Source organism: Balaenoptera borealis (assembly GCF_965194805.1).
Source record: "Balaenoptera borealis genome assembly, chromosome: 14".
In the NCBI taxonomy this organism is placed as follows: domain Eukaryota; kingdom Metazoa; phylum Chordata; class Mammalia; order Artiodactyla; family Balaenopteridae; genus Balaenoptera; species Balaenoptera borealis.
Window position 1 is genome coordinate 61,415,589 of NC_138875.1, and position 12,936 is coordinate 61,428,524.

The window sequence follows — 12,936 nt, forward strand, 5'->3', positions numbered from 1 at the left end:
TACTGTGACTAGAGCTGTTCCTCACTGGCTTACTGTGTACCAAGGGGGGATTTCACAGCTATCATTTCCTCATTTGACCCTACAACAGCCCGTAGATCATGCAGAATAGATTTGGGACCTGTTTCACAGGTGAGCAAACTGAGGGACTTTGTGAGCCCCCATTCCGCAGGCTGGCGCGGGGCCTCTGCATTCTCTCCTGACTGTGTCATCAGATTCTTCTTTGACCAGGGTCAAGGCCAGTCTCTCTGGTCTCAGATTTACCCCCCTCTTATCTGTAAAGTGAAGGGGTTGGCCTGGATTTTTTTTTTTCCCCAGTTAGTAAAGTCTAAGATTTTAAAGGCACAAACTTAGTTTTCTAAGCCTGAGAACTTTTTAAGGGCAGAGTTGCTGTATTATTCATCCCATTGCCTAGAATATATTGAAAAATGCATGAAAATCTGCTTACATCAAAGTAGAAATGAAAACAAAAATAAGTACCAAGACAAAATATTGATATAGCTGTCCACATAAAATTTAAAAAAGCGTTTTTGGAAAAAAATCCATAAACCAAGTTAAAGGGCAAAGATTTAACTGGAAAAATATTTTTTAAAATATACTGTTATACTCAAAAACAGTATTTTTGAGTAAAATACTCAAAAAGTACATAAGAAAGGGATGAACATCCCAACTGAAAAGTGGGCAAAGGTCATGAACTAAAGATTCACAAAAGCAAAACAAGTGAACAGTAAACACTAAAATGATGTCCAGACTTATGATAACCATAACAAAAACAGGAATGAGATACCATTTTCTGTGTGTCATCCTGAAAGATTTGAAAGATTCTTGGTTGGGGAAAAGGTCATCTCATACGCTGCGGTGGGCATATAGGTTGGTACAACCCACCGTTTGGTGAACATAGCAACGTGGAGAATATATGCTTCTAAGAATTAAGTCCAAAGAATAGTTGTACAAGGACACAAAGATTTAGGTACAACGATATTCATGTAACTGTTGTCATAATAGTGAAAAATAGGTGATGAAGATGAACTTACATCCATAACATGGTGTGTAATATGCAGTCCCTTTAGATAATGATGTTGATCTATATTCATAGAAATAGAAAGATGTCCACAATATATAAAGTGGAGGAAAAACAAAATTTATGTATCATCAATTTGGGGGTAAAAGTTGTGTAAAGATCATTTGTAAGGACATATACCGACTTATTAGCAGTGATTGTGGCTAGGTAGTGAAATTACAGTTGATTTTACTTTCCTGCTTTATTTTCGTTTCTTGAATTTCTTTTTTTTGAAATACTTATATTGCTTTTATAATGAGAAAAGTAATAAAGATATTTTTATTTTTGGAATATATTTGCTCTGACCGGTAATCTGGGATGTATAGTTTAAGAACTCTTAAAGAAATGAAACGTCATGGGGCAGATGCGATATTGATCATATTAGGTCATATCGCTTAGAAAAATACTTAGAGTTTCCATTTAGTGCAACTGTATGTTGATAATTAGAACTATTAACCTTGGTGTGTGTGTCTGTTGTGGGAACAGTATGGGAATTGAAGGGCCGAATACCTTTCTCCCTGGGACTTCTGTAGTTTGCCTCTTAGTCTTGGGGAAAAGGAGTAGAAATTGAGGAAATATTACCGGGATGAGTGCTGAGTGGTTGGTTGCAGGGCTGGACTCTGCACTGGACCAGGAGGGCCTGCGGGGTCCATGAAAGTGAGAGACGCCCTGACACGTTTCCCCTGCAGACTCCGGTGTGCATCTCCTAAGAAGAACATGAGGAGGACACCATTATTGTACCTAGAAAGTTAGTTCGATTCAATGATAATATCTGACATATAGTCTAAATTTAAGTTTCTCCAATTGTCCTCCAAATGTCTTTCGAAGCGCTTTTCCTCCTAATCCAGGGTCTCCACGGTCCAGTCAAGGCCCACACAGTGCATTTGGTTGTTTTGTCTCTTTCTCTTAATCTAGAACAATTCCCCTGCCTTTTGTTTTGTTTGCTTTTCATGACACTGACTTATTCCCAGCATTCAGGCTGTTATCTGGTAGAATCTTCCCCATTCCAGATTTGCCGGATTGCTTGCTCATGATTAAATTCAGATTAAACATTTTTGCCCGGAATGCTGCACAGGTGATGCGTGTACTAATCCCATCACATCAGGAGGCTCCTCATGTCTGGCTGTCACAGGATTGGAGAGGCTTGCTAGTTTTTAATGAATGGGAAGCTTTATCCGGTACAAGGATTTTTACATCTTTCATGAGCTCAAAGAAAAAGCTTTAAGAGGAACTATGCAAAAAAGAAAACAGCAAGTGCTTCATTATCTACTGAGAATTTCAAATCCTTCCTTTTTCTTGGAGAAAACAAATGTTTGTTAAGCTACCCATCTTTATCCCTGCACTTAGGCAAGCAGGATGGGAATGAGATACAGTATTCTAATCGTTGCTACCAGTGCTGGATTCATAGAGCAGGGAGTATGCGCCACTGTTTGCACCTCTGCAGGGCCCACACTGTCAAATGCCCGAATACCAGCTGCTCTTTCACTCTTCATTGTGGTGATAATATGTTTTTAAAATCTAAGGTTTTATTTTCTTTCCTGATTTCAGGCATAATGTCTTAGAACAATTGAAGATAAATGTTTTGGAAACAGTGTTTTGAATGCATTCTTTGCCTTCTCCCCCGCTAAAGCCCCCCGTTGGACTAACAGAAAATGCAGAATATTTTTTTTTGGTGACAGGACCCCACAGCCCTTCTTTCCTCTCCGTGACCCCTGAGAGGAGAGCTTCTGGAGTCCAGCAGAGGCTCCACCTTCACTTGTTGGAAACAGGAGTCTTCGTGAAGGTTGTAGGAGTGATCGGTAATGTGGAGATGTCGGTTTTCTTTTTCAGGGCATCTTTTATGACCAAAACAGTGCCTTGTGGAAATGAACTTCATAAGTTCCTCATCTGGGACACTGCTGGTCAGGAACGGGTAAGAACGTGCTGCTGCTGGCTTTCTAGGGAAAATCCTGGGGGGAAAAAATGCCAGCGACCAATGGTTTCTTTTTTTTGGTAAGACTATTGGTTGCTAGTGATAGAAACCCAGCTTGAAATAATTTAAGCAAAAAAGGAAATGTACTCTTCAGCTATGAGAAAAAGAAGGGGGCAAAATCACCTTAGGGTGGGGCTGAGTTCCATTCCTGCCAACGTGCTGTCCAGGGCGTCCGTCTCTATTCAGTTTTCTTGGCTTGCTTACCTTTATTTTATTTATTTGTTTTTATTTTTTATTTATTTTATTTTTTAATTAAACATTTTTTTTTATTTTTGGCTGCACTGGGTCTTCATTGCTGCGTGCGGGCTTTCTCTAGTGGCGAGCAGGGGCTACTCTGCATTGCGGTGCGAGAGCTTCTCGTTGCAGTGGCTTCTCTTGCTGCAGAGCACGGGCTCTAGGTGCGCGGGCTTCAGTAGTTGTGGCATGGGGGCTCAGTAGTTGTGGCTCATGGGCTCTAGAGCGCAGGCTCAGTAGTTGTGGTGCAGGGGCTTCGTTGCTCTGCGGCATGTGGGATCTCCCTGGACCAGGGCTCGAACCCGTGTCCCTTGCATTGGCAGACGGATTCTTAACCACTGTGCCACCAGGGAAGTCCTTGGCTTGCTTACCTTTAAATTGACTTCATTTTTAGGCTGACCCACCAGCTTCCCTTCCACGAGGGTGGCAAGGAGGCCTCATCAGCACCCCCAGGAAGCAGGCACCTCTTCCCAGACCTGCCCCTGGGGTCCTCCTCCACCTGGTCTGAGTCATGTGCTCAGGGGCTGTGGCGCCCCTGCTGGTAGGGCCAGTCAGTACACTTACCCCTGGAGGTGAGGGCTACGCTCAGCTGCGCCTGAACCCTGCTGGCTGGGAGCCGGATGGGCTTTGTTCTCTGAGGAAAGTCTGGGTTCTCTTGCTCGGAAACAGGGCAATGGACATTGGGTTACCAGAAACAGCAGATGACTGCTTTCTTATTCCTGATTCTTTTTCTTTGCTGAAGATATTTATGGAGAAGATTACTCAAGAACCTCACATCTTTAGATTTTAAAAAGTGAAATAACAAACACCAGCAGACTGTCTAGAACAGAAAATGTGTGTAGTAAGTAGAGTGTATGTTATCAAAGTTGAGAGGGGTGGCCAGGAGAAGTGAACACAGCGGTAACCAATACTTTGTCTTCAACGAGAGCTTTCAGCCTGATCAAAACTTTCATCAAAGTTGAGAGGGGTGGCCAGGAGAAGTGAACACAGCGGTAACCAATACTTTGTCTTCAACGAGAGCTTTCAGCCTGATCAAAACTTTCACCAGAGCTTGTAATCGTGGAGTGACAGGTTGAACTTCCTCTGATCTGGTTCCAACTCAGACGTCACCTTCTCTGCCCACCCCGCCTAGAATGTCAGCACTTCCTCCCCGCCCTCCCCACCCCATTTTTCTCCATAGCCCTTACCAGCCTCTAATACACCACTGAATTCACTTATCTATTCTGTGGACCGTCTCCCTCTCAAAGAAAGAGAATCCAGGGTTCAGGATAATCCATCATTTTTCATCATCAGCTCCTAACAAATCAAGTGTGTGTTTATATAATTCTTATTTTCTATAAATCCACTCTTAAAATGAACATTCCAGCGTTTGTAGATTAAGGCGTTTCAGAGATTTCCTTTTCTTTAATTGGGACGAATCTTCTGTCCTACAAATGCTAACCTCATTAGAATGTCTTCTGTTTCTCTGCGGAATTGAGAGTGCAGATTTGCACATATGAAGCCGCTGCCTGGGGCCTCTCTTTCTCTCTGTGTTCGGAAGTGAGGGGGATGGATTCCAGGGGAAATGTCTTCTTAGGAACCTCTTCTGCATGTACCTGTGTGTTCTCTGTAGTGGATCTGCTAGTCTTTTTTTTGGGAGTTTGAGGGGTTGTTATTTAAACTTAAGCAGTGTGATTGTCTTGCTCTCCTTTTTACTTTTGCCCATGAAATAGTTGCTTTTGCAGCTGCTTTTAATGAGTGTAATAAGTCAATTTTACATAGATAGCACTGCGGCTTCTACCGCCGGCTGCCGTGTCCTGAAGGCTTGCTGTGCTCCAGCCCTGTGCTGAGTGCCTTCTGTGCACCAGTGCATTTAGCCTGCTCACAGCACTCTGAGCTGGGGACTGTCTTTATCTCCATTTACAGGGGAGGTCACCCAGGCACAGAGAGGTTAAGTAACTTGCTCAAGATCACACAGCTAATAAGGTATAAAGCTGAAATTTGAATCCAGCAGTCTGGGTCCTGTGCTTTATAGTTCTGTTATGATAGAAAAATCACACAAAACCATACAGTTGAAAGTAAAATTATCCAAAATCCCAACCCCCAGATATTTCCACTGTTGACATTAGGTGACCATCCTTCAGATAGCTCACTGTGTGTGCTGATAATTTCATATCAATGGGATCATGAGTCTTTATAATCTGCCGTTTTCACTTGATAATAGTGTCCTTAAAGGGAGATTTCTGTATAATCTAAACAGGACATTTGACATTTACTTACTTATTCCAATAAAATATTCAAGGGGTCGATTGCTTTTGATGAAATTTGGCTCTAAAGTGACTACTTTAGTTTGGAGTCTGGCCCACTTAGCATCTCAAAGCAACATAGCAGTAAAATTTTTTCATGTGACTATTTTTAATTCTTCTAATTGCTTTTCTAAAATTTGACTCTTAGAAGTTATAGACACCTGTGACTATATTAATGTGCCTATAATTTGAAAAGTGTTAATCTTGTAAGTGCAAGGCACAACTCCGTACTAGTGATTCTCTTTATACTTCAGGGAAGAGGGATGGGGTTTGGGTGGTAACTTCAGGTGAATCCGGTTTGTGGAGGGCAAGTGAGCCGTATCCACCCAGCCTCGTGGTTGTCCGATCCCTCTGACCCTCGAAGGGCTGGTGTATGACTCCCGGCTGACCTTGTCTGTGGTCCCCCTGTGCGGTCCCCCGATCTCTCCAGGATGGCAGTCTTTCAGCCGTTTTGGCAGCTCGTTGAGGGACTTAATCGTGCTCGTAATGACGTGGCCTCATGTTTGAGCTAAAAATAAATTCCCTGCTGTTGCTGGTGCGGAGTGCTGTTGGTCCTCTCATTAATTGTTGGAGTCCAGTGCGTTTTATTTTCCCTCCTTACCTTCGTAGAAATCTGCTGCTGTTCTCCTTAGTTTTCACAACGCTAAACAAACCCAATCTTCTTTGGATTTATGAGTTGACAATATCAAGACAGATTTCTGTGTCCTCAAGGAAGGAGACTGCTGAGCGCAGTGCGTTGCGTATGTTAATTCCTCAAAATTAGACCAAGCCTGTGTCTGCCTGGCACATACGGCACTCCCGTCGACGCGCTGCTTGCTGCCGGTACTAATCCTGCATTACACGTGTGGCACAGGTTCGTACTCTTGAAAGTTTATTTTTCCCTCTGGGCACTGAAGATGTAAAAGGATCGCGGTTCTCCTGTCCTTGTATAAGAGTGCATTCATTCTTTTTTTGTTTTAAATTTTATTGAAGTATAGTTGATTTACAGTGTTGTGTTGATTTCTGCTGTACAGCAAAGTGACTCACTTATACATATACATATTCTTTTCCATTACGGTTTATCACAGGATATTGAATATAGTTCCCTGTGCTGTACAGTAGGACCTTGTTGTTTATCCATCCTGTATATAATAGTTTGCCTCTGCTAATCCCAAACTCCCAGTCCTTCCCTGCCCACCCCCCATTGGCAACCACAAGTCTGTTCTCTCTGTCTGTGAGTGTGTTTCTGTTTCATAGATATGTTCATTTGTGTCGTACTTTAGATTTCACATATAAGTGATATCATATGGTATTTGTCTTTCTCTTTCTGACTTCATTTAGTATGATAATCTCTAGGTCCATCCATGTTGCTGCAAATGGCATTATTTCATTCTTTTCGTGGCTGAGTAGTATTCCATTGTGTGTATGTACCACATCTTCTTTATGCATTCCTCTGTTGATGGACATTTAGGTTGTTTCCATGTCTTGGCTATTGCGAATAGTGCTGCTATGAACATAGGGGTGCATGTATCTTTGCAAACTAGAGTTTTGTCTGCGTGTAAGAGTGCATTCCTTCTTGATATGTTGTCTTAATTTTGCTTTTAGTCCAGCCATATATGATGGGCATTCTCCAGTTCTTTCAATGGCAAATGGTAATCCACCGAGTGCCTCTGTAAGGAAAATGGTTTAAAAAAAATGTAACCATTTCCAGTTGATTGTTGAATCCAATTTGTTAAAAGCTTACCATTTTCGAGATTTGTGCATTTACTTTGCTGCTCCCCAGAGGGGTGTTGCGAGGGAAGAGTGCCCGTGTTGGAGCTCGGTGGGGTGTTTTGGGGTTTCCATCCTGCCCTGTTCACATGGGTGTTGGTTTTCGCTTCATGCTGATCTATGAGGAGGAGCAGTGGTAGGTGAGCAAAGCCCCTAGAAGGATGCACTCAGGAACTGCAGCTCAGAGAGAACCCCGGGAAGAGAAAGGAATTTATCTGCCCAGGTCTGTCCTCCCATCATCAGAATTTGTGAGGGGAGATGAGACTTCTGTCCCACAGTATCAACACGTCATTCCTTCCCTCTGAGTTTCCTTTGATTTCCTCCTTTGTTTTTTCACTTAAACTGGGGACCAGCATATCCTCATTGCTATTAAATATCACAATGTGAGATGCAACCTTCACTTTCTAGATGTGTGCTTCCAGATCCTTCTGTGCCTGCTTTAAAACACAATCACAATCTATAGAGTAACGCCATTGAAAATGTCAGTATCTTGGAAAAATGTCAGGCTTCCTTCTTTTGGTCTGATCCATCAGAGCAGCATTATTTTAAGAATCTAACCTGGAAACATATTAGCATCATCTTATTCTTTTTTTTCTTAATTAATTAATTAATTTAATTTATTTATTTTTGGTTGCTTTGGGTCTTCGTTGCTGCGCGCGGGCTTTCTCTAGTTGCGGCGAGCGGGGTCTGCTCTTCTTTGCGGTGCACGGGCTTCTCATTGCGGTGGCTTCTCCTGTTGCGGAGCATGGGCTCTAGGGCGCACAGCCTTCAGTAGTTGTGGCACGTGGGCTTCAGTAGTTGTGGCTCGCGGGCTCTAGAGCACAGGCTCAGTAGTTGTGGCGCACGGGCTTAGTCCCAACGCGGCACGTGGGATCTTCCCGGACCAGGGCTTGAACCCGTGTCCCCTGCATTGGCAGGCGGATTCTTAACCACTGCACCACCAGGGAAGCCCTCATCTTATTCTTCTGCTTCATTTGGTTAGAGTCAGTGTTATAGCTGTCTGTCTTTCCTAGTGGACTGCCTAAGTCGTAACGGTTGCATTTGTGTAATTTTGGTTTCAAATGAACCACAGTCACAAACTCCACAAAGGCGAGTTGATGGTTCTGTTATTAGCATAAAAACTCTCCAGTCCTCTGCAAACATCTGAAGTTGGCTAGATTGGCTTCTGAAATCAAGCTCATTGTTTTATGCTTTTTAAGGATGAAACTGAAGAACACACATACAGACTAAAATATAGCCTCCCCTCAAATCCCCCAGCCCTCGGCTAATTTCAGTCTCTAGATTTTCCTAATCTGGACATTTCATATAAATGGACTCATGCAGTCTGTGGGTTTTCTGACTGTCTTCTTTCACTGAGCATAATGTCATCAAGGTTCATCTGTGTTGTAGCTGGGTCAGTACTTCCTCCTTACAGCTGATTTATGTTCCATCGTATGGATTACTACATTTTGTTTATCCATCCATCAGTCGATGGACGTTTGGGTTGTTTACACTTTTTGGCTTTTATGAGTAATGATGCTGTGAACATTCTTGTACAAGTTTTTGTGCAGATGCATTTTAAAAAATCTCTTGGGTATGTATCTAGGGGTGAAATTGGTCGTGACTCTTAAGTTTAACATTCTGAGGACCTGCCAAGCTGTTTTCCAAAGTGGTTGCAGCACGCTGGTGACTCTAAGTTTAGCATTTTGAGGACCTGCCAAGCTGTTTTCCAAAGTGGTTGCACCATTTTATATTCCTACCAGCAATGCATGAGGTTCCAATTTCTCCACATTTTCGCCAACACTTGTCTTTGCCTAACTCAGGGTCACTGGATTTACTCCTGTATGTTTGTCTGAGAGTTTTATAGTTTTAGTTCTTACATTTAGCTCTCTGATCATTTGTTGTTACTTTTTGTGTATCTGGGTAAGAAAGGAATTCAGCTTCATTCTTTGTATGTCAGTATCATACACACAATTGAAAAGACTATTCTTTGCCCAATTAGTTGTCTCGGCACCTTTGTTGAAGATCAATTGGCCACACGTGTGAGGGTTTAATTCCTAACTCTCGGTCCTATTCCTTTGATCTAAAATTTTCCTGTAGCTTTGTAGTAAGCTTTGAAATTGGGAAGTATGAGTCCTCCAACTTTGTTTTTCTTTTTCAAGGTTCTTTTGGATCTTCTGAGTCCCTTGCATTGCCACATGAATTTTAGGATCCGCTTGTAAATGTTTATCAAAAAAACTCCAGTTAAGAATTTGATAAGGATTGTATTGAATCCATAGTGAATTTGAGGTTACCTACTCCTTAAACCTTTAAATTATAAGTGATAAGTGAGTTTCACACTGTCTTTCATCTTTTTGGAGATTACTCGTGATTTGGAAGTGCAGTCTTGACTTCAGAGTAGTACCTAAAGAAAAAATGTTGAATAAAGTATTAAATCTTTTAAATGTTTAAATGTGGTCCCTGTAGTAAATTCATATAGTACCATAAACAAGGTTATATTTGTGAAGTTATCACTTACAATGTACCAAACCATTATTAGACTTGAAATTTATGGTATTTGACTAAATATATTTTTTAAAAGAAGGAATCAGTCGTCAAAGTCGTATTATTTTCAGCTGATTTAGTTTTATTTCAGCAATATTATCTAACCCAAGATCAGACTTTATGACTTAATACATACTGCTAATGATAATGTGATAATATTCTGAAACCCATTGATTCAAAAGGCTTATGGTCACTTTCCTAGTGAGTGCACAGACTTTTTTTTTCCCCCAGTTGTGAGAGATTTAAAAGATTCCAGAAAATATATACTAAAGAGCTATATTGGCACCACCCGGGTTTGTTTAATCTTTACTTGTTCCTTCTGTCGGGAGTTTTCCTTGAGCCCCGGGTGCCTGAAGAAGGAAAAGTCACTGAGGCCCCAGGAGCTGACGGCTTCATGGATGCAGTTGTGAAAACTTGGGTGCCCGGGCTGGTTAGCGGTGCTGCTTGTTCCCCTACTTCGGCTGAATTCTGCCAGCACCTACCAGTCGTCTCCCATCATTTGGAAACTTAGGTGATTGGAGGTCGGGTGCTGGGATGCAGCTGAGAATGCCGTGGCCTCACTGCTGGGTCTGAATGGGTCCTTGAGAAGGAAAAGAGAACTGAAGACAGCAAGTATCTGAGGTCAAGTTCAGGCTCTTTTACAAACATCAAAAGAAACCTGTCTGCTCTCTCTTTCCTTCTTTCTCAGGGCCCTGGAGTCCATGGTCAGGAAAGTGGTTCCCTATTCATAGGCTGCAGCTGAAGTCAGAGGAAATTTTGACCTTCAGGAATCCTTGAAGAAAGAGGCCTCTTACAGGCTCCAAATGAGCTGCTCTTTTTTTCTCCCCCGCTCGTGTTGCAGCCCCTGGAAAGAGAGGCCCAGCTCCCAGCGCGGAGCACACACTTGGAGCACTGCTGGGGGGGGGCTCCACCCTGGGGCGCCTCCTCACAAACTTCCATGGGGGGTCTCCCTTCGATGGGAGGAGGTAGAGTACATGCACCCCCCTCCCCCAGAGAACAGTGCTGTCACAGTGTGAATCGAGGTCCAAATAAGGGAACTACCCCCTCGCTCCATAGCCCACCAAGAACGCTCCCAGAAAGGAACACTGGATGAAGGTTTTGTGGGAAGAAGACAGCTTAGAAACCTGCAGATATGCTGTGTGCTATTAAAATGAGATCAACAGCTGTCAACGGGGCCGGGTCACAGCGGCTCCTCTTATTTATTTTTATTTTTTAAAATTTTTATTGGAGTAGAGTTGATTTAAAATGTTGTGTTAGTTTCTATTGTACAGCAAAGTGAATGAGTTATACATATACATATATCCACTCTTTTTAGATTCTTTTCCCATATAGGCCATTACAAAGCATTGAGTAGAGTTCCCTGTGCTATACAGCAGGTTCTCATTAGTTATCTATTGTATATATGGTAGTGTTTATATGTCAGTCCCAATCTTCCAATTTGTCCCTCCCCTCCGCTTTCCCTCCCTGGTAACCATAAGTTTGTTTTCCACATCTGTGACTCTGTTTATGTTTTGTAAATAAGATCGTTTGTACCATTTTTTTTTAGTTTCCACATACAAGGACTATCATGTGATACCTGTCTTTGTCTGACTTACTTCACTCTGTATGACAGTCTCTAGGTCCATCCACATTGCTGCACATGACATTATTTCGTTCCTTTTTAGCGGCTCCTCTTAGAAGAAGCCCCAGGAGTCTCCTTCAGTTATAAGTGGTACAGCTCAAGAGGGGCAGTTATCTGGCGGCAGAAACTACAGGAAAAAAGCGTGACAGTGGTGTGCGAGAAGGGACAGAGCTAGTTGCTCATAGACCTGGTCCCCAGGGTTGTTCAGTGTGTGGGTGTTGGTGTCATTTAGGAAAATAGGACTTTAGGTGCAGAATTGCCCTCCTGTGTGTCAGAGATGCTGCTGACAGGAGAGCAAGAGGAAGGACACGTCCATGTACTAAAATAATAAATCCTTCGGGAAACACTGTAAACGTCTCTGCCCTTGGCCAGTGGGATGGGACACTGGAAGTGGGGGAGGGGATGGGGAGTGGGGATCCAGGAGCGGGGGGGGGGGTGGGAATCTCAGCCCTGAGCTGGTCTGAAAGGGACCCAGCCCCTTGCCCTCTGCATCCTCCCCATCACGACAGACCCCACTACCTTCCTTTGTTCCCCAGAGGGCATCTCCCCGTCCTGTGGAGGGACGTGGCTCCTCTAGATGAAGATGCTTCGATAGTCAGGCTTTTACTGTGTGTATCTAGTCTGGGACGTGACACTCTAAGTGGCTTCTAATTGTGAGGCATGGTCTGTGCCGCTTGGGTTGAGGCCAGTTTCCCTCTGTGACTCTCAAGCAGCCTGGGGCAGAGAGCAGGTCGTGTCTACACGGGGACAGAGGAGTGTCCTCTGAGAGGGACCTCACCGTGTGTGCCTTTATCTCCAGAGCAGCCCCTCTGAAGGCGGCGCCTCCACCCTCCACTCCAAGGAAAATGTGCGCTTTGGAGGACAGGGATTTGTCTGTCTTCACCTTCTCTGTTTCCTGTGGCTTCAAACAACCTGGGCTCACACTCTCACAGGTCTGGGCAGGTTCCTTCGCAGAGGCTCTGGGAAGAATCCGTTTCCTGGCCTTTTACAGAGTCCGCCCACAGTCTTTGGTTTGTGGCTTCTTCGTCCATCTTCAAAGCCAGCAGCAGAGCATCTTCAAGTTTCTCTGACTCTCCTGCCTCCCTCTTCCATGTGAGAGGATCCTTGTGATGACACTGGGCCCACCTGATAACCCAGGGTAATTGTCCATCCCGGGGTCAGCTGGCCAGGAACCCAATGTCCGTCGCTGTGCACCGTAACATCACCACAGGTCCAGGAATTAGGTGGAAACCTTTGGGGGCTGTTATCCTACCTACCAACCGTGAGTCTCCATGGCTTAGAATGGTCCCTGTCACGTGTCAGGTGTCCAGGTGATAGCTGATGAATGAATGAGTAAAGTTAGTGCCAGCCCGTATCTTCATCTGTGTAAGCAATGCTTCATTTCAGAGAATCAGCTGACTAGTGGAAAAAACGTGGAATTTGGGGTCAGAAGACCTGTGTTCAAGGTCTTTTAAGAGCTGTGTGTCTGTGGGCAATTTACATAATCATCCAGAGC

General features: G+C 43.6%; 1 protein-coding gene across 1 annotated transcript in view; it reads left to right on the top strand.

The window, feature by feature from the left end:
* RAB31 (RAB31, member RAS oncogene family) overlaps nucleotides 1–12,936 on the top strand; it is a 107,770-nt gene that overhangs the window by 41,268 nt on the left and 53,566 nt on the right. Inside the window, exon 3 of the mRNA XM_082355075.1 lies at nucleotides 2,888–2,969. Within this exon, the coding sequence (XP_082211201.1) occupies nucleotides 2,888–2,969 (82 nt within the window). The remainder of the gene's footprint in view (nucleotides 1–2,887; nucleotides 2,970–12,936) is intronic.